This window comes from Aphelocoma coerulescens, chromosome 4A (assembly GCF_041296385.1).
Source record: "Aphelocoma coerulescens isolate FSJ_1873_10779 chromosome 4A, UR_Acoe_1.0, whole genome shotgun sequence".
Taxonomy (NCBI): Eukaryota; Metazoa; Chordata; class Aves; order Passeriformes; family Corvidae; genus Aphelocoma; species Aphelocoma coerulescens.
In genome coordinates this window covers 18,015,082-18,041,897 of record NC_091018.1, presented here as the reverse complement: position 1 = coordinate 18,041,897, position 26,816 = coordinate 18,015,082, and the positions used below count along the sequence as shown (strand labels likewise).

Sequence of the window (26,816 nt, the reverse complement as noted above, 5' to 3'; positions counted from 1 at the left end):
AAGGGGCGGCGCGCCGGGCTCGGCTTCCGCGGGGCGGGCGGGGCTGGGAACGGGACTGGGAACGGGACTGGGAACGGGAGCGGGGCTGGGCGAGGCTCTGGCAGCCGTCCTGGGCTGGGGTCTCCGTGCAGGAGGGCGAGGTAAGCGCGTGTTGCTGGCAGAGCTGGAGGAGGCGGGATGAGCAAGGGCAAGGACGATGCTCCGCACGAGCTCGAGAGCCAGTTCGTGCTGCGGCTGCCGCCGGTAAGAGCTCGGTCCCTCATCCCCCTCATCCCCCTCATCCCCCTCATCCCCCTCATCCCCCATCGAGTTACACCGAGCCCAGCCCGGCCTGCCGGCCAGCACCGGCTGCGGGAGGGGTTAACCAGGCAGTGGGGAAGCTGCGGGGCTGGGAAGGGGTGTGGAAGCCGGCTGGGTGCTTTGAGGCCTGGGTAGCCCATTCCCACCGTCGTGAACGGATTTTCCACGGCGTCCCCTAGAGTAGTGCTCCTGACACACAGAGCAGGAGGCTCAGAGACAACGAGAGGATTTGGGAGGCCATTTCTGTAAAGGCAGAGCTTTAACAAGTAGCGGCTCTTTAGTTGCTGTGGCTGTAACTGCCCTTGTTGCTGTTTGTTAGGTGCTTAAAGCTGAGACTCTTTGGCGCCCAGCGACAGGATGATAAACTAAAGCACAAGAAGTTCCACCTCAATATGAGGAAGAACTTCTTTCCATTGAGAGCGGCAGAGCGCTGAAACAGCTGGCCAGGGAGGTTATGGAATCTCCCTCTCTGGAGACATCCCAAACCCACCTGGACACCTTCTTGTGTCACCTGCTCTGGGTGACCCTGCCTTGCCAGGGGTGTTGGACTGGATGATCTCTTCTTCCAGCCCTGGTTATTCTGGGATTCTGTGAGACTCTGCCCTGCTGAGACCACAAGGGCTTGGTGAGGGGAGCTGTAACTCCCCACAGTGCTGTGGAGCTCTGACAGGTGTCTCTGTCAGGGACCCCGCACCACTGTCACAGCTGTGTCATGCCAGGGGTGTGGAGAGCACCGGGCATAGCAGAGCTACAGGTGGTGTTGGGAGGAAGATGCAGTTCACTGTGGCTCTTGCAGCTGCTGTCCAGCATGTGGATGGCAGGTGTTTAAAGCTGGGTAGGTTGGGCAGAAGCCTTTGGTAATTCTTGGAGGAAGCACACCCACTCCTGAAGAATTCCCTTCTCAGGAATATGCCTCCACCGTACGGCGAGCAGTCCAGTCCGGGAATGTCAACCTGAAGGACAGGCTCACCATTGAACTGCACGGTGAGTGAGCAGGACCAGGGCATCTGGTCCAGGCACCTCTGCCTGTCCACAGGTGAAGCTGTGCCACTTGTACGTGTTGTCCTGTGAAGTTCTGCTGCCCAGGGCTGTATTGCCCAGGGTGGCTGTTGAGCCACAGCACTGACCTGTCCCCTGCTCTCCCCAGCGGACGGGCGCCATGGGATTGTCCGTGTGGACCGGGTGCCGCTGGCAGCCAAGCTGGTGGATCTGCCCTGCATCATCGAGAGCTTAAAAACCATTGACAAGAAAACCTTCTACAAGACAGCAGATATTTGCCAGGTAGGAGCTGTCCTTCTCTCCTGCACAAACAGCTTAATTTGTTGCTCTCCTCTCCAGGAAAACCCTTGTACACGTTGGCAACTGGACACCCATTATAACATGGGTGTATACATTATTACAGTATTAGCAGTTTAAAATTCCCCATTGCACTTGGTGTTTAGATACCTCATTCCTAAAGTGTGGAATGTGATTGTCCTTGTGACAGCTTAACTGCTGCTGTGTCCAGCTGAGCTGGGAGTGTAACTGTGTCTCCCACACCCTGAGCCCCTGAATCCCTTTGGCTCACAGCATTCAGTGGGCAGTCACTGTTCCTTTGTGTGGGGATTCCAGATGCTCGTTTGCACTGTGGATGGTGATCTCTACCCACCTTTGGAAGAGCAAACCGTGAGCACTGACCCCAAGGCAAACAAGAAGAAGGACAAGGACAGAGAGAAGAAATTCATATGGAACCATGGCAGTGAGTAGAGGCTGTGCCAAGCCCCTCCACCCCAGTACCCTGCATCTGAGCAGGGTGCTCACAGCTGCCAGGTACTGGCTGTGCTGCTGCTCCTTTCCAGGGCTCTCTCTGTTGCTGAAGGGATCTTCTCCCTTCTGACACGTGCTTCTCTCACTGAGCCATCTGCCTGACACATGAAATCTGTTCCCTCTATCACAGTCACTCTTCCCCTGAAAAATGTACGGAAGCGGCGATTCCGGAAGACAGCTAAGAAGAAGGTGAGTTGCTTCTCACACAGATGTAGATGAAATACCCAAGGGATAGGAAGGCAGAGACATTAGAGCTGTAACTGTGACTGGTCCAGAAGCCATGTGTTTTCTTAATATTTGTTCACGTTTCTTTGCCTGAGATGAGGGTAGTAGATTTAAACACTTCTGTGGGTGCTTCCTCTGTATTTTCCAAGATGCTCCTGAGAGGAAAATCCTCTGTGCAGAGTACTGCTGGACCTCATTCCTGTGGCTGCCTTGCCACAGCACATCTCTTCCTGCTCATAGAGGAGAAAGGAAGGAAGACTCACATGGAAATGAGGCTTCACTCATTCCTGCTCTCCCAGCTTAAATCTTCTCTTTATGCAGGGCCCCTTCCCTTCCCCAAATAGTACCACTGTCACTTCAGCCGGGGGAGTGACAACAGATGGAGCTCAGAGATTGTCTCTGTGCATATGCACAAGCCAGGCAAGGTGTTGGGGAGATGCAGCACCCTGAGGCTGGGAAGACTTGTTCTTCTGTCCTTTGCAGTTTCTGAGAACAGGATTGAGTGTGATTCTGCATGACATTTGGGAAACAAATTGCTTGAGACACTCTTGTAGCCCACAGGAGAGATTTGATATCAGTGCAGTAAAATTCCTGACTAATTTAAAAGTGAAAAAATGAAGCCTTCTTTTGAGTGGGATGGGAAGGAGTTGAGCTGAGTTGACCGTCAACACCTCAAGGACTTTCTGCATACACACAGAAAGTCTTATGAAATAAGTAGTATAAGCAGAAAAGTGAGAGCACTCAACCTACCAAGGTACAAAAAAGATGGGGTCTTTTTTGGGGGGTGCATAAATTACTTCACAGTTAAATATGAGCAAATGCTGAGCAGAAAGCAGAAGATCAGAAAGCCTTGAAACAGTGCTCTCTCCAGAGGTGGAAGCTTGGAGTTGGCCAGCACCAGCAGCATGCACAAGGTGTTTAACAGTGTCTCTGTTCTCTTTCCCCTCTCTGGCCCAGTATATCGAGTCTCCTGATGTGGAAAAAGAGGTGAAGCGTCTCCTGAGCACGGATGCTGAAGCTGTCAGTGTCCGTATCCTTTTAGTGGGAAAAAAGCTCAAGAGTAGGACAAGACGTGTGTGACCTGGGGGTTCTGGAAAGAAAGAACAAAGTTGAGCTTTGCATGGGTGTGGGACACTGGGAGATAAACTCACAAGAGGCACTGAAGTTTTGGAGCTTCATCTTTGCCTTGTTCAAAGCTTATTGTTTCGTCAAGGTGGCCTTTCTTATGGGCTGTACTGTTGTACTGAGCAGGAACTGAAATAGTAGAGGAGAAGTCATCAAAAAAGAGGTCTGGGATGTTTCATCCTAGGTATCTATAGGTACAAGGCCAGACTGGTTGGAGTGGTAGTGATCTGCCACTTTTAGCCTCTTCCATCACACTGCATCTTCCATGTTCCTCTTTTTCCCTTGACTCACCTGTTCTTGCTGTCAGGCTGGGAAGTCATTGCTGAAGACGAAACAAAAGAAGTGGACAACCATGGTTCACTCACCAGCCTGGACATCTCCTCCCCAGGGATGTCAGGGCATAAGCAAGGCCATGGCTCCTCAGGTGCAGTGGGGAAGGCTGTTTTATTTCTAGATGTGGTTCCTGGCAGGCAAAGGGCGCTGGCAGGTCATCAGCTGTGTTTTAACTCTTTTGCCCCCACATAGAACATGATGAACTGCGGGAGATATTTAATGATATCAGCAGCAGCAGCGAGGATGAAGATGAGAGGGATCATCACGATGATGAAGACCTGAACATCATGGACACTGAGGAAGACTTGGAGAGACAACTGCAGGACAAGCTGAATGAGTCTGATGGGCAGCAGCAGGAGAATGAGGGGTCCAACCAGATCGGTGAGTGACCAGCAGAGCATGGCAGAATTGTTGGGATGCCAGGCAGGCTGCGCTTCCCAGCTCTGCTGCTGCTCTGGCTCTGAGCTCACTCTCCCTTCCAGCCATGGGCATCCAGAAACAGATTGACAACCTGAAAAGTAAACTCCAGGAAACTCAAGACAGGAGGAAGCGCCAGGAAGATCTCATCATGAAAGTGGAGAACCTTGCCCTCAAGGTGAGAGCTCTCCCAGGGTCTCTCCAAACCTGCTTAACACTGGCTCGCCATTAGATCCAGCAGGCTGATTTGGAGAAGCCAGGAGGCTTTGCCTGCTGGGTTAAAAATAGCTGTGGTGTGGCCATGCACACTGCAGCATCTCCCCATGGAGGCAAATCAATCTGTGAAACTGGAGGAGATGAGGGGGTGGTTGTCAAAGCACCGTTTGACACGTAGCAGCACCCATTCTGTTGAGAACACACTGGTAACTGTGGTCTCCGTGTTTGTCTCTGCAGACCCGTCTCCAGGCCGTGCTGGATGAGTTCAAGCAGCAGGAAGAGCGTGAGAAACAGCAGGTGAGGAAACTCCCACAGTGGAGTGGGAGGTGGTGGGGAACAACACTGTTCTAGGCTTGGCCCAACAGAGTTCCCCGAATCTTCTGCCACAGCAGCTGCTGTGAACTCCAGTGGTACAGGTCAGGTGGGGTTGTACCTCATCTGTAGCTGCATGGAGCTTCCCAAGGCAGAAGGAGATACAAGGAGTAGGATTGACTGCAGCCTTCCTTCTGGAGGAGCCAAAACATGTCCAGTCAGCGGTCCAGAGCTGCCAAGATTGCTGCCTGGGGTAAAACATGACACACAAACCTGTTAGCACTCATGTACCAGGAGGGCAGTGGCTGTAGGGTTGTGACAGATTTCCTGCCTGGGCAGCTCTGTTCCAGACAGGTACCAAGGCAGGAGGTTCTCACTCTCAGATCTCTGTGGGCAGTGCCAATTCTGTCCCAGAGGAGCCCAAGCACAGCTCCAGGCAATGCACAGACAGAGCAGCCACTGGTGTGGGTAGAAGATGTGCAGGAACACAAAAGTCCTGGGGCTGCCCAGAGTCCCAGATGTGCCTTACTGTAACATATCACTCTCTTCCCAGATGGCATCCCTGCAGGAGCAGCTGGAGTCCCTCATGGAGAAGTGAGGAGTGGGCCTGGGTCTTTGTGAGCAGAGCTGGAAGTGGTGGTGGCCTGCCATGCTGAAGTCTTTGCTTTGTCACACACTTCTGCTGCCAGATGTGCTGGTGTGCAGTGGTAGAGGGTCCATGTCCAGAGCTGATTCCACATCCACTGTGCTGGGTTTGGCTGGTGGAGCTAAAGAATTGGACTATGGCTACGAGAGCAGCCAAAACAACAGATTTACTGTAAATAGTCAGCACTGGCCTCCCTGGGACAGCACGGTGCTGGTTTCTGCATCTTACTGAGCCTGGGGCTTGATGGGCTGTGGCCTGGTAGGAGTTTGTTCTTGTGTTTGAAGAATGCTTATATCTGCAAACCAAACTAAATAAAGTTTCCTTTTCAACCCTGGTCTGTTCCTTTGTGGTCTCCCAACCACCCAGCCCCTGGCAGGGAGCCATGCCTGGGCGCCTTTGGTGGGGCACTGCTGGGCTCCTTCCCCAAAGTGCTCTTGGTGGAGCTGGGTTAAAAGTGCTGTCACTCAGTGGGAGGAACGAGGCCCTCCTGATCAGGGAGTTCCTGTAATTCCTCAGAGACTATGCAGGCAAATCCCAGATTAACCTGACAGGGTGGGAAGAGGATTAGAAGGGCGGTTACAGAAAGCAACGGAGGACACCGGGGGCTTCAGCAAGTGTGTCCTAGGTGGGGACACCCCTCTCACAACCCAAGGGCAGAGGAAGAAGGCTCTGCCCCAGCACAGAAAGGAAAAGGTCAGCAGAAGCCCTGGAAGATGATGTGTATGTGCAGATAGTGAAGAAAGAGACGCCTAAGGAAGACGTGGAGCTCTAGAAGGGCCAGAGCGTGCTGGGGTGCATGTGATCTGTGAGCAGCCATGGAGGAAACCTACCTGCTGAATGTGGAAGGGGTCAAAAAGAAGATTCTGCACGGAGGCCAAGGGGAGCTGCCAAAGCTGCAGGATGGGAGCAAGGTAAATTGTCTGGGTGGTTGTTCCTCCAGAGCCCTGGGAGAGGGAGTGGGTCTGACATCCCTGCCCATCATGGTGCACAAGCCCAGCTCCAGGTCTGGGGAACAGTGAGAGCCCTCACAATAGGTGTGCAGGAGGGGCTGGTTTGGGCACAGGCAGCCACGCTTCTCACAGTGACAGCTGGCAGTGCCCACGGCCTCACCTTGCACGGGGCCTGTGACATCTCCTCCCCACGGCGCCGTTAGAGCTCAGCAGCCCCAGTAGGTTGCTGAAATCTGCCTTTCCTGCCATGTGCCAAGCAGGAGTGGGATGTGCCAAGGGGTTGCTCCTGGGAGATTCCCCAGCCTTTGATCACTGTGGGTTCCACCAGGTCCTGGTGCACACTCTGAGAGCACCCTCTGGGTTATAAAGGGGAATCCACAGGGAGAAGCAAGACATAGCTTAGATGGATGTTAAGAGATTCAACCATCTGCTGGCTGTCTTAAGTGGGCAAGAGGCACAATCTCCTGCTGTGGAGGGAGAGCTGCCAGTCAGACCAGCACAGTGCTGGGAGCAGGCTTGACCCCACAGCTGAGGTCAGCGTAGCTACTGAGGGGACTCTGACCACTGGGCTCTCTCTGGGGCAGTTCACCTTCCACTTCCAGACGCTGAAGGATGACTTTGAGCGGACAGTGATCGATGACAGCCGGGAAGCTGGCATGCCCATGGAGATCATCGTGGGCAAGATGTTCAAGCTGGAGATCTGGGAGACGCTGCTCAGCTCCATGAGGATTGGGGAGGTGGCAGAGTTCTGGTGTGACATCATTGTGAGTGAGGAGCCCATAGATGCCCACTCCCCCCCTTCCTGCAGAGCGAGGGCACAGCACCATGCATCCCAGAGATGCTCCGGCCTTGTCTGGTGCAAACATGGGATGTCACTTGGCCTCAGCACCAGGGGGGCTGCCCCAGACAAGGGGGTGCAGATGGCCCCCCAGGGCTGAGCGGGGTGCTCCCCCTCCTTGCAGCACACAGGCATGTATGCCCTGGTCTCCAGGGGCATGCGGAGGATCGCGGAGGGACGGGACCCCCTGGAAGGCCAGAAGCACCGCTGTGGCATGGGCAACATGTTTGACTACCACAGCACGGGCTACGATGACCTGGACGAGCTGCAGCGGACGCCACAGCCTCTCATCTTCATCATGGAGCTGTTCCGGGTAAGGGGGATGGCGGGGATGGCTGCCAGAGCGGGAAGAGCTGGGACAGGCCACTCAGCTCCTCCTGCCCGTGCAGGTGGAGGACCCCTCGGCATACAAACGTGACACCTGGGCCATGAGCAAGGAGGAGAAGCTGGCAGCAGTGCCTGTGCTGCACAGCGAGGGCAACCGCCTCGTCCTGCGCAGGGAGTTCGCGCAGGCGGCGGCCAAGTACCAGGAGGCTGTCATCTGCCTCAGGAACCTCCAGGCCAAGGTGAGCAGGACCAACACCTCCCCAGCCCTGCCTGGGTCACCCCTCAAAGAGCTTCCCTGTGTGCCTTGGGTGCCTGGGATGGGGTGGACACAGCCATGAACGGCGCCGTGTTGCTCGCGGGGCAGGAGAAGCCGTGGGAGGATGGCTGGCTGAAGCTGGAGAGCCTGGTCACGCCGCTGGTGCTCAACTACTGCCAGTGCCAGCTGGAGCTCGGCGAGTACTACGAGGTGCTGGAGCACACCACGGAGCTTCTCCAGAAGCACAATGGTACCTGTGCCCTGCATCCCAACCCCTGCTGTCCCCAAGGCTCCCAGGGACTCCATCCTCTGAATCCCCCATCCGTGACAGTGCTCATCCCGTGTCCCTCTGCCTGTGATAGTACCTATGTCATCTGGATCCCCACGTCCCAGTTCACCCTGCCCATGACACTGCTCATGTCCTTGGTTTCCCCTGCCCACAATGTCCCCCCACCCACCACGCCATACTGCCCCTTTCCACGATGATCCCTGCCCTCCCTGTGCCCTCCTGCCTGCAGCGGCAGTGCATAGCCCAGGTCTCCCCGCCCTCCTTACAAGTGTGTCCACCCCACACCCCACTGCCCCATGTGCTTCATGTCCCCTGGGCCCCAGGATCTCCAGCTCCTGTGGCTGGTGGCCCTGAGCTGCAGGACCCCCGCTGGGGGCTCTTCTCCCCTGGCAGACAATGCCAAGGCCTATTTCAAGCGGGCGAAGGCCCACGCTGCTGTCTGGAACGAGCGGGAGGCACGGGAGGACTTCCAGCGCGTGGCTCACCTCGACCCCTCCATGGCGGCTGCAGTGAAGAAGGAGCTGAAACAGCTGGGGGAGAGGATGAGGAAGAAGCACGTGGAGGATCGGAAGCGCTACCAGGGCCTCTTCCAGTCGTCCCAGGGTCTGAAGGCCCATGAGGGGCGGGAGAGCAGGGAGGTGGGTGATGGGGCACCTCAGGGTGAGGCTGGGGTCCAGGACACCCCTGGGCAGGGGGAGCAGGGTGCTGAGACTGAAGTAACAGGACAAACAGGGGCTCTGGAAGCAGAACAAGGGACCCCCAGGGCTGGGGGTGAAGGGGCAGCACCAGGAGGAGAAGAAGCCCGGGGAGAACCTGTGGGAGAAGAGGTGGAAGGGAGGGATCGGACAGCAGTGGGGGAAGAAGTAAACCTGGGCACCTGTGGGGCAAAGTCAGAGAGCCTGGGAACAGAGGAGGAAGATGAGAAAGAGGAAGAGAGGGAAGAGGAAGAAGAGGAGGAAGAAAAGGAAGAAAAAGAGGAGAGCAAAGAGGAAAAGGTGGAGAGGGGGGAAGAGGAAGAAGATGAGAAATTAAAAGAGGGTGAAGAAGTAGAAAAGGAAGAGGAAAAGGAAGAGGAAGAGGAAAAGGAAGAGGAAGAGGAAAAGGAGAGGGAGGAGGAGGCAGTAGCGAAAGGGAAAGTGGAGAAGGACAAAGAGAAAGAGAGTCTAGCAGCAAAACTGGGAAAGCCTGAAGCAGGGCAATGTGGGACAATAGGGGAGACAAAGGCAGCAGGGCTAGTGCAGGGCTTGGAGCAAGGAGCCAGTGGAGCAGAGGGAGCTGGCACAGGGAATGAGGCCCAGGCTCAGCCAAAGAGAACCCCAGAGCTGGGGGCTCCCGGTGAGGGGCTGGGTTCAGCTGAGGGGCCCCCAGGGCTGGAGGATAAAACATCTGGGGAGGCTCTGGAAGAGGTGAGCTGCAGGGAGCAAGGAGCAGGCAGTGGACAAGAAAACTCTGGGGAAGGCAACATCCCACCAGAGAGCTTCACCTCTGGGGAAGATGAGGAGCTGGGTGGAGGGGCAGAAATACCCTCCTGCCCCATAGCAGCCAGAGAAGGGGGTGCTGCACCCCTGGAGCAACGCAGCAAAGAGCAGGGCCATGACCAGCCCTGAGCAGGCTCAGTCACCCCTGCTTGGGGAAACAACTGCCAGGCCACTGACAAAAAGGCACAGCACAGCCAGCAGGACTCCTGTACCCTGAGAGGGAGCCCCGGGGCTGGGGACTGGCCCAGCAGTGACACGGGAACAATGCTGTCCTCACCCTGCCACCGCCGGGCCCACCAGCCCCACTGTGCAGCAGCGCCCGCCGCACCCCTGCCTCGACTCCCCGGCTCCAGCGCCTTTCAGCTGGGCGCCACCGAGCTTTGCTGGCTGAGAAATAAAAGCTCTTCCCTGGCACCGTGGGCTGGATTTGTTCCTGAACGTGACCAGCTTCCCTGATGACATTCCACACCTCCCGCCTTGCCCTGGAGCCCGTGGCACAGGGATGGGGCAGTTTGTGCTGAGGGGTGATTAAGGAGGTTGCATCCCCCCCCCCCCCCCGTAAGCTCCTGAATCTCTCCTGCATGAGTGTCCCCAAACTTCCCTGCAGTGGCACTGTGACAGGCCTTTTCCCAGCAGTGCCAGCCCTTCCAGGCAGGGGTGAGAGCAGGTCCAACCCAAAAAGTGTTTGTCCTGGGCAGGCTTCACCATCAGCCAAGTCTGGGCAGGGGAGAGGACCCGAGAGCCCCTGGCTTTACCCTGAACTATTCTTCATCTGAATCCCTCAAGGTGCCACAATGAACATGGGCAGCACGTGGGACTGAGGCACCCAGGCACCTCTGGGCACTGAAAACTTAATGGAACTCCAGAGAGAAAGGAGGGAGAGGACTGCTTTGCCTACCCAGCATCCCACTGCCACCTACATCCCGCCTGGGACTGAAGGGTTTCCTACAGCAAAAGCTCCTGGGTGACAAAGAGAGATTGTCCCCACACAGCCCTTGTCCCACTCCTCAGGCTGCCACATGGCCCGGGCAGACCTTGCTGGAAGAGGATGAAGATGGTGGTTGGGGGACACACCTGTGTCTGGGGATCCTGGGGCTCTGCTCACAGCTTCTGTTCTGCCTCAAGGGGTGTGGACAGCCAGGGTGACAGTGCAGGCTGTGTCCCAGCAGCCCTGCAGGAGCAGTGCCAGGATGGCACAGCAACGGGAGCTGACGCAGCCGAGATGCACGGATAGAAGAGGCCAGAGCACTGATCCAGGTCTCAGTATAAATACAAATTTATTCTCTTTCCAGATCAGAGATGCCACAAAGCAGTGAGGACAGCAGCACCACAGTACATGGTTACCAGAGCATTAACCAGCCTGCTTCCCTCCCTGATACATCCTAGCTCCCAAACACAGCCCAAGCACCCAACCTGGCCCCCTCTGCTCCCCACACCTGGCTCTGGGGCCAGCAGCTCCTCATCCTGCCCTTTTTCTTCCTCCAGCTCCCCCCCAGGCTGGATACTCCTGACCACACTGTCAGGCCAAACCTCACTCTGCTGCTCCCCACGCTGCTCCCATCTTGCCCCTGGGATAACAGAGGGGTCCAGCTGGGTCTCACAGGCTGGCCTGTGCGCCCTCTGACCCACAGCCTGACACAGCATGCCCAAAGCCACCCTAATGCCACCACACTGCCCTCCTGCCACTCACCTGGCCGGGACAGCGGAGAGCAAGGACAGCCACCCACGCTGCTGCCAGCAGACACTGGAGCCCTACACACTGAATACCCCTGGCTGTAAGGCTCACACCGCCTTGTTCTTGGTGTGGGCACTGCTCCTCACCTCTGCCAACACCCCAAAGCCAGGCCCACAGCCCTGGGCCTGACACCCCAGCACTGGTCACAACTTCCCTGGACAGCTCAGCCCCGCATCCTGTCCCAGCCAGCAACAACAGCCCTGGCTCTATCCTTGCAAGCCCTGCTTAGGTCGGATATTTCACCCCAGTGTGCAGCCCTGCCCTGCCCCGAGGGCTCAAGCCTCTCATCCTTCCACAGCCTCTGGCCCCAGAACACCAGGGCCATCTCAGCCCCTGCTCTGGGTTACCCTGCAGCACCTGACTCTGCCTCCTTCTCGACATAACACAGCACAAGACAGCCAGCCCGAGGGACCCCTGGGGACCAGGAGCCACCACCCCCAAGCTGCCCTGCCAGCTGGCAGAACAGCCTCCCTGCACTGCCCTGTGGGACTGACCCGCTTTCAACGAGGGCCTCCAGGCCCCCAGCTCAACCCAAAGCTGGGGACAGCAGCGGGGCAGCTGCTCCCTGGGGTTAGCAAGGAGGTGCCCTGCCTGTCCTGCTGCCCACACACACTGCCATGCGCTTGCATCCGACCAAGGTGGCCACGGGGCTGCAGTATGGCTGGAGAAACCCCTCCCTGCCCAGGGATGGAGCTGGGTCAGTGCAGGACAGGCTCTCTGTGCCATAGCAAAGGCACGGATCCCCAGGAAACCATGAAGTACCTGCTGTGGGTCCAGCCCTCACTGAGCTTCCTCACAGCAGCCCTGCAAGGCAACACCAGCAACAGGGAAGGTGCTGGTTCCCCTGGGAGCAGGAGTTGGGCTGGTCTGAAAGTGAAGGGCAGCTACACTTAAGGTATTAGAGTTTAATAGAGTGAGCCCATGAGAGTATTTAAGTACAGTATATATATATAATATATAGAAATATATGCAAATTAAACAACAATAAGGCTCTGTTATAAAGACCCTCTCAATATAAGGCTACTAGCTGGGCTGAAGCTCTAACATGGACTCAATCCCTACTCCATAAACCTCACAGACTCTCTCCTGGTGGTATGTGCCTGGCTGGCTGCAGAGCCTTGGGTGGCAGAGCTCAAACTGTAAGGCTGGCAGCTGCTTACTGTTATAAAGAGTTATTTTAAAAATTGTGTGGCTCCAGGAGTGTTTTGGTGCCCATAAACCTGGAGGTTCCTGGGCACAAATGAAGAGTGGGATGCTGAGCTCAGCATCCCCCGAGGGCTGCAACAAAGGCAGCAGCCCATGGCTGCCAGGGGAGACAGGCAGTTTTCATGGCTTCAGTTCTTTCTTCTGAACCATCCCACCCAGGCTTGGACACTGTGGCTGAGTGACCAAACCAGCCTCCTGGGGAGCCCACAGTCCCACTCCTGCATGACCTATGTTCCCCTGAGATCTTCTGGAGCTGGCAAGCATCCTGCACCACCAGCTCGGAGGGAGTCTGTGTGAGGTCTGCTGCAGCACAGGGAGCATGGCAGGGAGAGAGGGGGAGGAAAGCAGCCAGGTAGCTGGTTAGGAAAAGCCTCTGGCTCACAGGAGGTGTTAGATAAGGGAGGTCATACCTGAAAGAGAAATAGACAGGTCAGGAAAATAGGACCCAGAGCTACCTGGTTAGAAGGGGGCTGCTGCAGAGCCAGGAGGATCCTGCTCAGGGATGGCAGAAAGTGGGCAAGAGTCTGCATGGGCAGACCACCACCTCATGTTAGTGCTGGCACCAAGCAATGTCTCCCTCTGGAAGCCTGGGCAAGAGACCAAATGCTGCTCCTGGACTGGAGCACAGAGGGAAAGAGGAGAATGACCAACAGCAAAACCCACTGAGTGGGTGGAATGCCATCCACACACACATCCTCCAGTCTCCATCCCTGCTGGGAAGAGCCATCCACGAGCAGCCAGGAGGGTTTGCACCACTGCTTCCATCTCACCAGGCAGCTGGGGCCTCGACCTCTCCTGCAGAGGGGTTTGGACAGGGATGAAGCCAGGAGATGGCTCAAAGCTGTCACTGCAGGTGGGTGCTGGCAGGTCTGTCCATCCTCATAGTGGGAGCCCCGCAGGGTGCAGGTCCTGAGCAGGGCAGGAGGCTGCCTTGCAGCTCATCACAGGGATCTGTTTGGTCTGTGCTTTTGGCAGCTCTGATCACCTCTCCTTGCAGCTGTGAAGCCTCTTCCTCCTCCTCCTCTGTTCCCAGGCCACGCACCCATCCCAGCAGCACTGCAGCAGCAAAGCTCTTGGCTGAAGCACTGCAGGTCATCAGCTGTGGCAGGGAAGCTGGGATCGGGGCAGGGCTCTGTGGGGAAAACCTCACCTGAGGGAGCAGTAAGAAGCGGGAGAGGAGGATTTCACTCAAGTACCTCGAGAGTTGGGGAAGGCGCTCCGCAGCTTCTCCATTATGTCTTCCAGGCACATGCTGACTTCCTGGGTTTTGGCTTCCACCTCATCTGCAGTGGGAAAAAGGGCAGGTGGGTATGAAAAGGCTCTCTGGACATCCACCTGGCTGCCAGCATCTCTGCAGGATGGCAGGGTGTGGGCAGCTTCCTGCAGCATGAAGACAAGGGAGCAGGGCCAGGAGCTCAGCCCAAACCTCACCTGCAGTTTCAGTGTCAGGGGTGTTGTGCTCTTTCTCCTTTGCCTGGCTGCCTTCTGACTGATGTGGAGATGAAGCCAAGGAAGAGGCTGCTGAACCATTGCCTTCTGACTCTGCTGGAGGCTGGAGTGAGAAGAGTTGTTGTGAGGAGGTTGCCATGATCCTCTGTCCTTGGCTTCCCCTGTTCCGCCTATCCCCTTTGTGCCATTGTCCCAGCTCTGCTGTGGCAAAGCCCACCCCAAGGTCCCAGATCTTTACTCTGAGCATACCTGCAGCAGCAGCTCCCTCAGCCTGTGCAGCTGTGACTCCAGCTGCTTGTTGTGGTCCTCCAGGATCTGCATCCGTGTCTCCAGGCGGCTCTTGTGCTGCCGGAGGATTCGTGCTTCTGCCAGGAGCTCGTCGTTACGTGGGTCTTGCACTGATTCAGGAGAGCCTGTAGCCAAGGTTGGAGACTCCACTGCCTCATCATGCTGCCATTTCAAACGTCTCAGCTCTCCCTGGAGGATCCTGCAGGACAGCCCAGGTCAACATCCTCACAATCCTTCCTAGAGACTGCTGGAAACACCCGGGAGCTGCACACTGGGGATGGCCCACGACTCAGACTAAACTTTGCCATTTGTGAAGCTTAAGGGCCAGGATGCTGCACTGCACAGTGGCCTGTCTGTGGTTCTACTCTGCTCAGGGAGTTCACAGATATGCAACCACTTCCCAAGGGGCTGAAAACAAGGGCAGGGAAAGCATCATCTCCTCCTGAGCTGATCTGCCCTGCCTAGAGCCTCACCCCATGTGGTCCAGAGCAGCACTACCACTGTTCACAAGGGGCTCAGGGACAAGAAAGACAGAGTGCCCTGGGGTCACTTCAGCTAGTTTGGGATTCAGGAGGGGAACAGGTTCTGGGGATGTGGGAAGAAACATTTTGGGAGAACAGAGTTATCTCCCTCACTGAGTTTAAGTGGTCAGCTTAGACACGCTCCAAACCTTCCCTCTCAGCATCTGCAATCCCCTCCTCCAGACCCAGCTGCATCCCCTGGCTCCACTCTGAGCTCCACAAGGCTTCTCCAGTCCTTTCTCCCCTCTAAGGCTATAACCCCCACTTTCAGAGTTGCCCCTGTCTCTACCTGTTTTCATCCTCTAAGTGAGCCAGGACTCGCTCCAGCTCTCCCTTGTCATCCATGTTGAGGCTTCCTGGAACCTGCTGGCTGCCCCCAGGCTCTCTGTCGGTGATAGGGCTGGAATGGCGCAGCAGGTACTGGTCCTCATCCCTGTTCCAGCAGGCGGAGAAACACCTTAATTAGGGAAATCATGGGATCTGTGTGCCCTTGGGGAAGGACAGCATGGAGGGAGGCAGTTTCAAAGGGGAGCTCCTTCTGGCTGCTCCAGGCCTGGAGCTCAGAAGGGGCTCAGCATCCCTGATAGCTGGGGGTGCCCGAGAGCCTCTCACTCAATGGGACTGGGAAGGAAAGCATTTCTGTACCCTGGCTAGGTGTGGATAGAGCCACAGGAGCCCTGACTCATCAGGAGGTGAGGAGAAGGGAAAGGAGACAGAACTCACAGGCTGTCATCAGGGGACAGGCTATCACTGAAGAAGGAACAGTTCTGGCTTTCCATCTCTGCAAGCCTGGAGGGAAGAGAAGAAGGTTGAGATACAGTCAGAGACACCCTGAATGTCTGCTCAGTGCACCCTACTTAGGGCAGCCCCTGCAAGACTCCTCTCTGGCAGGGTCTGCCACGTGGCCTGCACCAATCTGCCCCTTTGCACAGGCTCTGGAGAGTTTTGCCTTTTTAAAAACCAAAATACACTGCTGGGTGTAAGTCTCTGGAATAAAGAGCTGCTGCTGTGCAGTTGGCTCAGCCTCCTCTCTCACAAGAAAAAGAAAGAGGTGTAAGAATTCCAGCTCCAGCCTAGGGGCCTGAGCTACAAGTACAGGCTCCCTGTACTCCTTGGGTCCACACGGTGAGGGCAGAGGCACTACAAACAACAAGGCAGCAGCAGTGGGAAGCTGGCAAACAGCTCTGGTGAGGACACAGACAGAGCAGAACAAGACACCGAGGGATGTGCCTGGTGAGAATCCATCCAGCAGCTCCTACTGGGGAGAGCAGGACAGTACACGGAGGCTGCTGCATCCCTGAGACATCTGCTGTCAAAGGCATGGTCTTTGCTGCCAATTCACACAGCATCAGCCACGTCCCAGGCAGGTTTGCCTGGCTCTGCAGCGTGCTGGGAAGGGTGGAGGGGTCTGTGACCACACATCTGCCCCAAAAGCCGCCCCCCCATACCCATCAGGGTCATGCTCTGTGCCCAGGCAGGACAGCAGAGCCCAGTGGTGGTACCTGCTGGCAAAGTGCTCGATCCGGGAGTGTGTGTCAGCGTGTGGCAACATCGGGGAGGAGGCTGGGCTGCAAGAGATGCACACTAGTCAGCAGGGCTTGGCAGAGGCTCATCTCACCAGGCTGAGAAGAGCCAGGGACAGGCTGGAGAGGGAAGCTGAAATCTCTGTTCCTTTGAGAACAAGGCGTCATATCACCCTCTGAGCAAGTGCTCCTCCAGCCCTCCCCCAGGAGCCCTGTATGAGCTGAGATGCTCCTTCCATCCACAGAATTCATGTCTCATTCTGGGTGCAAAGACGAAACCCAAGGCACAGCCAACTCACGTCTCAGAGAAGTCAGCCTCGAGCACAGACTGGACAGGCAGGTAACCCCTCTGGGGGTGCTTGCTGAAGTACTGCTTGGACCGAAACTTGTTCTTCAGTGTCGTGGCAAAGTCTCTCATGTTCTCACTGGATGTGGTCTGCAGAGACCCAAATATGACAAAAGTGCTGCTTAATGGAAAGTGGGGGACCACAGCCCAGTACCCACAGGAAAGACCCCTCAGGCTGGGCATGAGCTCCATGGGGGAAGAGGCAGATAAAACTGAGGAAGCAAGGAGGGCACACAGCAGCTCTGTCAGTCATGGGGCCTGGCACAGGGCAAGCTGGGCATTGGGGACCATGCATCCTGCTCACCATGAGCCCCAGAAGAGCAGGGACACAGGCAGCCTCCAGCATGCAGAGGGTACAAAACTACACAAGGCCTTCTCTTGTGGGGCTGCACCAGCCTAAATATCACAAGGCTGCTGCCATCAACGGGACCTGCTCTGAGCCAGGCTGTCCCAGCCCAGCTCCATACCGGGGTGTAGTACTCCATGATGGGGTAGTGCAGCTTGTTGCCCTTGCTGGCTCGCCCAGTGAGGAAGCAGGTCTGGCAGATATCCACATTGAACTGCTTCAGGCTCCGATACCTGGAGAGGTCAAGAGGCCATAGAGACGCACTGGAAGTCATCAAAACCACATGTTTAAAGCCCAAGAAGAGGTCAGTGGGAGAGGACAGAGGTGGCCTGTGTTGCTCTAACACCCCAGTGAACCCACAGTGCTGATGGCAACCCACAGTTGCTCTAACACCCCAGTGAACCCACAGTGCTGATGAACCCACAGAAAAGCAGCCTGCTCCTTCCCCTTAGCTGGCACCTGCTCTGCCCTGCCTGAAAACACTGCTGGCTGCAGAGCTCCAGGCTCCCCAAGAGCACAGAGCAAACTCAGCTCTTCCTGCAGGACACCACGCGCTCCCCTTGGGGCCAGGGTCCCATATCACAACCCTTACCTGAACCCTTTGATGGGGCACTGCCGGCAGACGGAGCACTTGGTCTGGTGCTTCACCTGCTCGGCCACGGTCACCCGGTGCAGCACCGCCAGCCACACCATGGACTGTGGCTCCAGGTTGGCCCACTCCAGGAACTGGGACGCCTCAATGGCAGACTTCCCATTACTCTGGGGAGGGGAGAGGAAGGGGCTGCTCAGAGCTGGGACCCGGCCGTGGTGGGGTGCAGGTCCCCTGCCACCTCAGGAGCCTGTCCCCAGCACGGCTGCTGCAGACAGGGCGAGGGTCGTGGCCCCACACTCACGAAGCGGAAGCAGCTGCGGATGCTGGGCTCCACGTTGCTGCCCCCGAACGCTGCCACCTCCCCCAGCTGGCGCGGGACCTGGATGGCCTCGTGCAGCAGGACGCCGAGGTGCCGCTGGTCACACAGTCCCCCGGCGTTCGCCACTTGGCTGAAGAGATCTGCGGGCAGGGCAGACACACAGCTGACACCCCAGCACCCCAACAGGAGGCAGGCACGGGGGAGCAGTGTGTGGGTCACACCGGGGAACCCCTGACTGCCTCCAGCAGGGAGCTCAAATAAGAGGAGAAAACTGAGCTATGATTAAATAACCTTTACCAGTATCCTTCCAGCTCCTAATAACCAGTTTAGAGTCTTCTTCAGACAGGGGCTACACACATCATTTATTTAACAGCCACAGCTAGCCTGTCCTCTATGAATCAGCTCAATCCCTTTATTTAACCCCTTGGTGCTCCTTATGCTACGCAATATTCCCCTCCACAACATTCCATGGTTAAAATGCAGTGAGGAAAGCAATGTGCCCAAAACCTACTTCCCCACACCCATGCGCTCCCTGGTATTTTCCTTCTGGAAAGCATTGGATAACTTTCCTGTGTGCCTTCTCTGCACTGTTCCTTACAGTGCCATGCAAGCAAGATCACTGCAGCACCAGTCAGTCTACAAAAACACCTCCTAATTTTGGTGGTGTAGGCCTGGAGAGGGAGGGAGAGGTGATGATGCAAGCAGCTTAGTCACTGCAGGAAAGCTTTCTTTGCTCTTCCTGGGCAAAGAAGGTGTAAGCCAGGAAACAAAACCACTCCTGTTTTCCCCAGGTTAATTCTCACCAGGTTGTGGGGGAGGAAGACAAGGGACTCACACTGAAACTTCTCCTTGACCTCTGTCCCGCACAGACACGCAATGCCCGTCTTGAAGGAGAGAGCCCTCATCTTCCCGCTGCGGCCGCTGCAGGACGAGATATTGGTTGGCAAATGTTCCAGAGTGGGTTTTTTTGGCAGGGGGGGGGTCATCAAGGCAAGCACACACCAGGCAGCCCCCCCTCACTAGCAGCCAGAACCTTTCTGCAGCACTGCCAGCTGGAAGAGCAGCACGGAGGTTTCCTCCCAAGCATGGCAGCCCCACAGCTCGGGGGACACTGAGGGAGAGGTACCTGTCAAAGACGTTCAGCAGCCAGTTGAGGCTCATGTCCACGCAGAGGGGCACGTTCACCAGGATGCCCCGCTCCTCCTCCAGCCGCTCGTAGAGGGCGGTCAGGCAGTGGATGACCTCCACCACGTCCATCGCCCGGTCGCTGGGCTGCAGGTCGTGCTCATTGAAGATTTCCAAAGCTGTGGCCAGAGTGACCATGTCCACTGCACAGGAAGCACAGGCAGCAGGATCAGAGGGAAAGGGAGGAAATTACAGAGGTGAGAACCAAGAGGAGAGAGATGCAGCCCTGTCCTAACCTGGGGCAGTGTTAGTCCCACACTGTGTTGGGAAAGATGCTGGCAGGATGGGCACAGCTCTTAGAATTCCTCTCCCACCTGTAAACCTCTCCCAAAATACCACATCTCCACCTTGAGCCGCCATTCTCTGTGACCTTCTTTCCTCATTGCTATGTCCAGCCACAGCCATGAAAATGCTATCCATGGAAAGCTCTGTGCAGAGCCCAGTGCTGGCCTCTCTGCACGTGCCAGGTCCCTGTGGGGCAGGTGTGGGGGCACAGACCCACACAGACCCCACAAGCAGCTGCCCAGAGATGGATCAGTCCTGTCTCCAGCTCTGACAGGGTGAGGTAGTTAAGGCACAGACCCAAAACAGGGCTAGGACACCGTGAGCTTTCAGATTTCTATGGCTGCAGGTTGCATGTGCTACTGTGTTAGCAACCAGCAATATTGCTTTCCTGAAAATCTTTCCATCTTTGAGACCATTTATGTTCACCAGGGGATTGTGTGCCTTCTCCACACTGCAACTTCACTCTGTGGAAAAATCCTCCCCTCTCCTGTCAAAGCTGCTACACTTGCACTGGGAAGCCCCAGATCCCGTGCCAGGGAGTATCGCTCCTGCCCACCCTCGTGTCCACACTGCCCACGACTGCATATGGCTCTGATCTATCCCTCACTGCCTCTTTCCTACACAGCCACTCCACCAAACTTCTCATTATGGGAAAGCTGCCTTGGCAACCTCCTTGCCCTTTTCTCAAGTATATCTTGAATAAAGAGCACTTATTCAAGTCATTTCTGGGCTGGAAAGAAGGCGACAGCACAGCATGTGAGATGCAAGAGATGCACAACCAAAGATGCACAAGCAGCACACAGGAGGGCTCTCCTTTACTCTTCACCCTTGTTTCCTCTCCACCTTGCTGCTGCTGCTGCAGGGACACTTTTACAGGGTGGCCAAAAGCCAGCTGCTGCTTTCTTCTGTTTGCACTACCTCATCCCTGAATGCCCCTGGGTACAGGGCAGCCTCATCACCAGTGTCATGAAAATACTCCACAGCCAGGGTTCGACTCCCTTGAGAACCTAATCTCCTCGTACCCTGGCTCATTGCCTTCCTCCAGCCCTTTCACAGGACTACCTGGGACCTCACTGCTGCCTGGCTGTACCTCCTCCCATTCATGAACAATTAATTCAGGAAGGGGATTTCCCTCAGGCTGCTGCTGCAGGATTTTTTGACAGAGCCTTAGGTGAGAGGTTTTGTCAAAAGCTCTGAGCAGCCAAGGATGCTGCATCTATCAGATTCCCATCTGCTTGCTTGCCAGTTCCACCAGAAACTCCTCAGCAGTTTCCAAGGAGCAGCTACCTCTTGGAGAGATGTTTGAACTCCTGTCGTATCATATTAACCCAGCTATTAATCCTCCAGTTTTCACCAACAGTGCCGAAGCCAGGTTTGTTGGCTCCCTTCCTGCTCTTTAAGCAGTGAAGCCCTCTCTGTCCCTGCCAGTGAGGCTGGTTTCATCTCTCATTTACATCCACACCTTCTCCATGCTCCTTTGGAGCTGCTTGGTGAGCTCCTGCCTGATCCCACAGCTTTGTAACTCTGAGCTGGACCACTTTGTTCTCAGATCCCTTTGGCTAACACCTGCCCCTGAGTCATTTCCACCCCAAGCCTGTAAAGGAAGGCACTGTCACAGACTGGTGGATTTGCTCAGCTTCCCAGGCTGATATTCCCAGTTTCTCGCCTCAGCTACCTGTCCCCTGGTGCCTCCTGCCTTTGATGTGCTGATAAAAGCTTGTGTTAGTTTAATGCCTTCGCTGAGGGAGACCCAGCAGGAGGGAAACCCTTCCCACACTCACATCGAAGGGCTTTTTGCACCCGCCGGAGTTTCATGGCCGTCCGATACGCCGAGAACTTGATGTTGTTCAAATCCGCTGCAGCAACACAGGAAAACAAGAATAAAACCACGGCACAACATCCTTATCTCCAGGGCAGGAAGCAGCAGTTGCAGTGCCCAGACCCCAGCCCCACCAGCAGAAGCAGAGCACGTGCAGGAGGGTGAGGAGCAGAGCCTGGCAGGGGTCACACCCCCCTGCTTTGGGGGACCCTGTGCCACAGAGGGGAGCAGGTGGCCTGGGGGAATCCCACGTGCACCCCATGCTGCAAAGAGGCAGATACTACTCCAATGGTTCTGTGACAGCCTCCTTACCCAGCGTCTGGTACAACTCTGTCATCTTTGGGTGGTCCCAGCACGTCGTCTGGGCCTGGTGGCTGGAAGGAAAATAGAGGGAGACCAAGAGTCAATCTGGTAACCAAAAGCTGCCACGAGAGATTAAAAAAAGGACCTGGCCAGCGCTGGGAGGGAGTGTTTTAGTGTCTGCAGACACTGCTGCATCCCACTGAGCACGCTCCCCAGCCACAGCACCATGAAGGATGCCCACAGTAGGATATCCCCACTTGCTGCCAGCCCCCTCTCCTTCCAGCCACGGTTTCCCCTCATCCTGGGCATCCCAGTAGGCAGGGAAAGCCTGGTTCTGCCAGGCTGGGCAAGACATGCTTCACTGGAGGTGAGTTCTCACTCCAGTCTGTTCACTGCCCCCCCTCTCCCAATTGGTCCTCAATTCCTGATCCTGCCAGGCCAGAGAAGACCACGGGCTGTGTCTGGGAACACACTCACTTGATGTAGTACGGCACTTTGTTGGGGGAAATGGCTCGCTCCCAGGGAACCTGGACAGAGGCTGCAAGGAGAGAAACGTGTCAGATCAACACCAAATGCTCCCCTAAGCTGATGCTGTTTCTGATGCCAGCCCAGCAGGACTGTGCCAACAGGTGGGTGCCTCTGGAAAGGCTGTGTCTTCCCAGATCACCAGCTGGAGGTGTTGGTGCAGGCAAGGGGATGCTGCCTATAAGAAAGGCACAAGACTGCTGGTCTTATTAGAGACATCTTGCCTCTCAAGACAGTGGCTTTGTACCTGGCTGAGCTCAGAACTCAGGAAGACACACTCCCTGATGCTTTTGATGATGACCAAGGCAACTCTATGGCCACCAGTGGGCAGGGCTCATAGCAGATGAGATTTGGGCACACAGACACAGCACTGCCTGTTATGGCCTGGCTCAGACACCCGAAGCATCTGTTGCTCCTGTTACTCCTGCTCTGTGTGCCAGCTGCAGTATCTTGGGAGGATGAGGATTCATCCCACACCAGTTGCCTGCCAGCCTGTGTTGCATGGAGGATGGAAGCCATTGCATGACCCTCGGTTATTTTCTTTTTTCACAGGCAGTGTATCAATTCCAGCAACTGGAAAAGTCATCCTTCCTTTCAGATAGGTGTACACAGTCTGCAGAGAAGCACAGGCCAACAAATCCCACTGACATCCAGAGATTCTGCAGGGCTCAGCATTTCCAAGGACAGACCCCAGGCTCTGGAGCACAACCTGCTGCCCACCCTTTGCAGGTCTGAGAGCTGTCAGCCAACAGCTCTGATATGTAGAAACAGCACCTCTCTGCCTCGACACATGAATGAAAACCTCCTGAAAATGCACATTTTTAACCTCCAAATAACTAACACAGGAATTGAGGGACGGCCTCTTCCTGCCATCTGTTGTCTTGCTCTGAGGCTGACACAGTCCCGGTGTCCCCTGGGAGCTGCTGCTGCGAGTGCCACAGCTCTGTGCTCTGAAGGGAAACCACACTCACGTCCCACCCTTGGTCCCACAACGTGAGGCAGCACAGTGCCAACTTTGGAGATGCCTTCTGCTTTGGCTCCTGTGCACCGGGCACCAGCCTGGGCCCTTTTCCAGCCTCGTGCATGGCTCTGGCCTCAGCAACAGGACTTTGCACCCTGTTTTCCTGTGCCACAGCCCAGGCAGGCTGCTCTGCAGAGGCAACCTCATGGCAGAAGCCAGGGGGACCCGCTCACGTACAGGAGAGGAAGTGCTGAGAGCCTGGTCCAAAGTCCCGGTGGGCATCTTGGAGCTGCTTCAGGCGTTCGTTTATGGAGGCCTGGAGAATGGAAAAATAATGCACTGGCAGTCCAGCAGGCATTTGGGATTGATGGCCCATTCAGGAAGGCTTGTGGGTGGACTCAGACATGCCCCAGCACACAGATGCTCTTCCTTCCTCTCCTATCTTGGTATTTGTGTCCCCCAGCCTGCTAAACCCTCTGCACCTCCTCCCACAGGCTGAGGCAGCACAGCCACCTGCATCCACACTCCCAAAGACATCAAAGCAGTCACAGCTGGTACTGACCCCCTCCACCAACACATCCTGATTCTCCCTTTGTTCCTCCCACTGCCTTTTCCCAACAAAGATCTCTGCAGATTTACCACTTTCCTCACACTGAACTGATGCTCTCCTCCTCCAGAACATCCCTGCTGTGCCAAACCTTACTTTATCCTCCTTGAAGCTCAGCAGTGACAGCCCTTCCCAGCATCCTCCTGCCCATGGTTTGTTTGCAGTGCTTGCTCCTGACTCCTTCCCACCTGCAGCTGTTTCCAGCGGGTGTTGATCTGCTCCAGGGTGCGGGAATTCTCCATGCACAGGTGGACATCTGAGATGGCAAGCTGGTGTGCAAGATCATTGACCACTTTCACCCCATCCTTCACAGGGGAGAGCTCCTCTTTGAACAGCTGGAGTCCAATGCCCAGGGACACAAGCACAGAGCAGGGTAAGAAGAAAAAGAAGCAGGTGAGCAGCCAGGACTTGGATCCAATTCCTTTGCTACAAGCTAGGGTGGGCTAGTGGCTGCCAAGCCACTGCTGACTAACCCTCCCACAGGGTACCTTAGCAGGGTTAAAAATACCCAACCAAACCTACCAGGCTGCAGATGACTCCTGATAAATGCAATGGGGACAATGACTCAACTATGCTGAGCCACTGTACCCGTGTAAGGTCTGTACCATGACGAGGCACTCAGCATGGCCAGTTGTTCAGGACACTGCTGGCCAAAACCTCCCTCACAAAGCAGGGGGTCTGTGGGAAGGAGGACTTGGCCCTGAGATCCCAGGTAATGAGGCTGCTTTGGACTGAGCAGTCCATGGGAGCAGCTCTGTCCTCCTGGGAAGCAGCATTTCATCACCTCTGGGGCCGAGGCCGGAGCCTTCTCAGAGCCAGGAGTACCTTGGTTGACTGGATGTGCTCTGGCAAGGAGTCAATGAAGAGGTCCCCGATGGGTTCCCAGGTCTCCCGCACGCTTTCAGCCTGGTCCAGGGTCGTGCTGAGCTCTTCCATAGCCCCTTTAATCTCCAGCAGCTGCTCCAATGTCCGTTCAATGTGGCGGTGCTGGTCCACGCACCGGGCCGTGAGCTTCTCCCACAGCTCGCTGGCCACGTTCGCCTGCTTCCAGACAAAGCGGCTGATGTTCTGGATCCGGTGCCGGGGAGACACATCTGTGAAGGCAAAGCAGGAGGGGAACAGGGAGCCAAAATGAGAGCCCAACCCAGAGGAGAGTGGGGCAAGGGATGGAGAGAGGACAGGGAAATGGGAGATTAAAAAATCTAGGGAAAACTGAGAAAAGGGAAGGAAAACAAGCAATAATAGTATCCATCTCTGCACCAGCTCCTCTAGTTATCCAGCTTCTCTATCCTCACAGGCAGAAGCCATGCTGCCTTTTAAAAACCCACCCCAGAGCACATGTGGTGCTGCCTCATGAGATGCCCCCCTCATGATGGACTGCACCAGGAGCCTCTGCCTTTTCCTGTGCCAGTCTGACCTTTGGCCAAAGGACTGGGCACAGCCTGGGCATGGTGGTGTGAGGTAGAGCACCGATGTGCAGCTTTGTGCCACATCAGCCACCTCCACTCTACCCTCTCCAGACCAGCCCAGGAGGAGCTGGGAAACCAGAGAAAAAAAGGAGAGCTCCACAGACCTTTGCTTTCTAAAGCTGGTTCTTCTAATTCCTCAAATGGGTGCTGGGAAAGGAAAGCCTGTGCTGACTCCAGGACAGAGTAAATGTATGGTCCCCGAGACTTCACTTCTTCCATGAAAGCCTGGAGAGCAGAGCACAGGGATGAGACAGCAGGCTGAGCCAGAAAGTTGTGCCCTGGCTGCCCCCTTGCCAAATGCTGCAGTGATTTATTCACCCCAAGGCCCAAACCTCACTGGACGCACAGAGAGAAGTCAATGTTAAGAGAAATATTTTTGCAGTTCAGGGAAGGAATGACCACCTGCCAGAAGGTGGCTCCTGCAGAGGTTTGGCCTGCAGCTTTGCTGGAGTGGGGAGACAGAACAGAGAGCCCAGAATGGTGTATCTGAGCCAGGGCTGCACAAGAGGAACTGTTTTATTTATGGTGCTCTCAGGGGCAGTGCTTGGAGACACTCCTCTCTCGTGCAGCGAGAGCATGGCCATGCTAGCAGTCCTTCCAGCAGCCGCTCAGCAACAGGTCCAGCTGCTGCAGGAGCAAGGAGAGGAACAGCAGGATGCCCCAAAGCAGTACATCTGCCAGGGAAGACTTCAGAGGCACGCTGGTTTAGTCTGTCCTCTCCTCCCCTCCAACTGCAGTTCCCACACCAGTGCTGTCTGCTGGATGGGCTGTTGGTGCACCAGGGAAGCTCCATCAAGGATGAGGGATAGCAGCAGTAAACATTTTCTTTTTGTTTTCAAGGTAAAAACAACTAAAGCCCAACAGCTACTGGCAGTGAGAAGAAAATGCTGTGAACATGGGAGCAGGAAACTCTGATCTGTCTGGGTGTAGCCCCGCTTTAGATATGATGATAATGTGTTCAGGCATCACTCTGTTCCAGCCACAGGACTGCCCCTAGACCAACCAGCCTTCTCAGGCCCCAGGATCCCAAAAGCAGAGGCCAGGGAGAGGTAGGACTTAGGGAAGCCACTACAAACGGCAGGGTTCACCACCAGCTGCAGGTGACTCAAGGCTGTAATGTGGGTTTATTGTCTAAAACCAGATGGGCTCTGCCTTTTTTCAGGAAGCAGAGGTGGAGACAGTCAAGGACTGGTGAACCCACAGGCTGTGGCATGGGCAGTGACATGAGGCACGGGTCCCAGGCTGGGCTGCCCACCCCCAGCCCATCCCAGCAGTGACCAGGAGGCACAAGGAACGTACCGCGTGTGTCTCCTTCTCCTGCTGCACCAGGAGCACATCGCCCCGCAGGGGCAGCTGTGCCGACAGCTCCTCATCCTTCTGCCCCAGCCAGTCAATGATCTCCTGCAGAGGCACCTGCAGCTTCCCACTGTGGTCAGAGAAGGCCTCCAGCCGAGCCCTGGCAGGACAGCAAGGACAGTGAGATGGCAGATAGACAGACAGACAGGAGAGGAGCAGGTTCCCTGAGGAGGGGAAGCGCAGCACCGTGGCTGGGTGCTGACCCCCAGGACCTCCTCAGTGACTGGCAGCACACCTCAGCATGGGCTGTGCACGACCCCCAGCCAGCAGAGAGGCTACGGTGCCAGGTGGGGTGAAGCACGGAGGCACTGGGAACAGGAAACTGAAGCTATTCCTCACCCTGGAGCCCAGAGCAGAGGACAGTCATTCCATGTTTGCCTGTGGGTCAGAACTGCTCTGGCTAGCATGGGGGGCTTGGGGTGGCATTTACATGTCTGGGCAGCTTCCAGGAGCCTTGGATTAA

General features: G+C 56.0%; 3 protein-coding genes across 4 annotated transcripts in view; 2 read left to right on the top strand and 1 right to left on the bottom strand.

The window, feature by feature from the left end:
* The first annotated feature begins 66 nt into the window (after window positions 1-66).
* On the top strand, window positions 67-5,709 carry TAF7L (TATA-box binding protein associated factor 7 like). Its single transcript, XM_069015589.1, has 11 exons — window positions 67-243; window positions 1,206-1,284; window positions 1,448-1,581; window positions 1,912-2,038; window positions 2,237-2,295; window positions 3,289-3,361; window positions 3,764-3,880; window positions 3,982-4,170; window positions 4,272-4,384; window positions 4,660-4,719; window positions 5,288-5,709. Exons 1-11 carry the CDS (start codon window positions 178-180, stop codon window positions 5,330-5,332), a joined length of 1,062 nt encoding a protein of 353 aa, XP_068871690.1. The 5' UTR covers window positions 67-177; the 3' UTR covers window positions 5,333-5,709.
* Window positions 5,710-6,195: 486 nt separating this feature from the next.
* Window positions 6,196-8,907, top strand: LOC138110697 (aryl-hydrocarbon-interacting protein-like 1). The gene is made up of 7 exons (XM_069015883.1): window positions 6,196-6,291; window positions 6,915-7,094; window positions 7,293-7,481; window positions 7,558-7,734; window positions 7,860-8,001; window positions 8,434-8,678; window positions 8,773-8,907. Exons 1-7 carry the CDS (start codon window positions 6,196-6,198, stop codon window positions 8,905-8,907), a joined length of 1,164 nt encoding a protein of 387 aa, XP_068871984.1.
* Window positions 8,908-10,776: 1,869 nt separating this feature from the next.
* DRP2 (dystrophin related protein 2) overlaps window positions 10,777-26,816 on the bottom strand; it is a 29,130-nt gene continuing 13,090 nt past the window's right edge. For both annotated transcript variants that reach the window (XM_069015587.1, XM_069015588.1), the window contains 21 exons: window positions 26,297-26,453; window positions 25,102-25,222; window positions 24,354-24,622; window positions 23,717-23,863; window positions 23,159-23,237; window positions 21,913-21,973; window positions 21,445-21,506; window positions 21,095-21,169; window positions 18,970-19,171; window positions 18,679-18,764; window positions 17,826-17,983; window positions 17,525-17,691; window positions 17,054-17,165; window positions 16,540-16,676; window positions 16,220-16,285; window positions 15,441-15,506; window positions 15,007-15,150; window positions 14,158-14,395; window positions 13,891-14,011; window positions 13,656-13,742; window positions 10,777-12,869 (listed from right to left, as the gene is read on the bottom strand). In XM_069015587.1, the coding sequence (XP_068871688.1) occupies window positions 12,850-12,869; window positions 13,656-13,742; window positions 13,891-14,011; window positions 14,158-14,395; window positions 15,007-15,150; window positions 15,441-15,506; window positions 16,220-16,285; window positions 16,540-16,676; window positions 17,054-17,165; window positions 17,525-17,691; window positions 17,826-17,983; window positions 18,679-18,764; window positions 18,970-19,171; window positions 21,095-21,169; window positions 21,445-21,506; window positions 21,913-21,973; window positions 23,159-23,237; window positions 23,717-23,863; window positions 24,354-24,622; window positions 25,102-25,222; window positions 26,297-26,453 (2,575 nt within the window). In that variant the 3' untranslated portion in view covers window positions 10,777-12,849. The remainder of the gene's footprint in view (window positions 12,870-13,655; window positions 13,743-13,890; window positions 14,012-14,157; window positions 14,396-15,006; window positions 15,151-15,440; window positions 15,507-16,219; window positions 16,286-16,539; window positions 16,677-17,053; window positions 17,166-17,524; window positions 17,692-17,825; window positions 17,984-18,678; window positions 18,765-18,969; window positions 19,172-21,094; window positions 21,170-21,444; window positions 21,507-21,912; window positions 21,974-23,158; window positions 23,238-23,716; window positions 23,864-24,353; window positions 24,623-25,101; window positions 25,223-26,296; window positions 26,454-26,816) is intronic.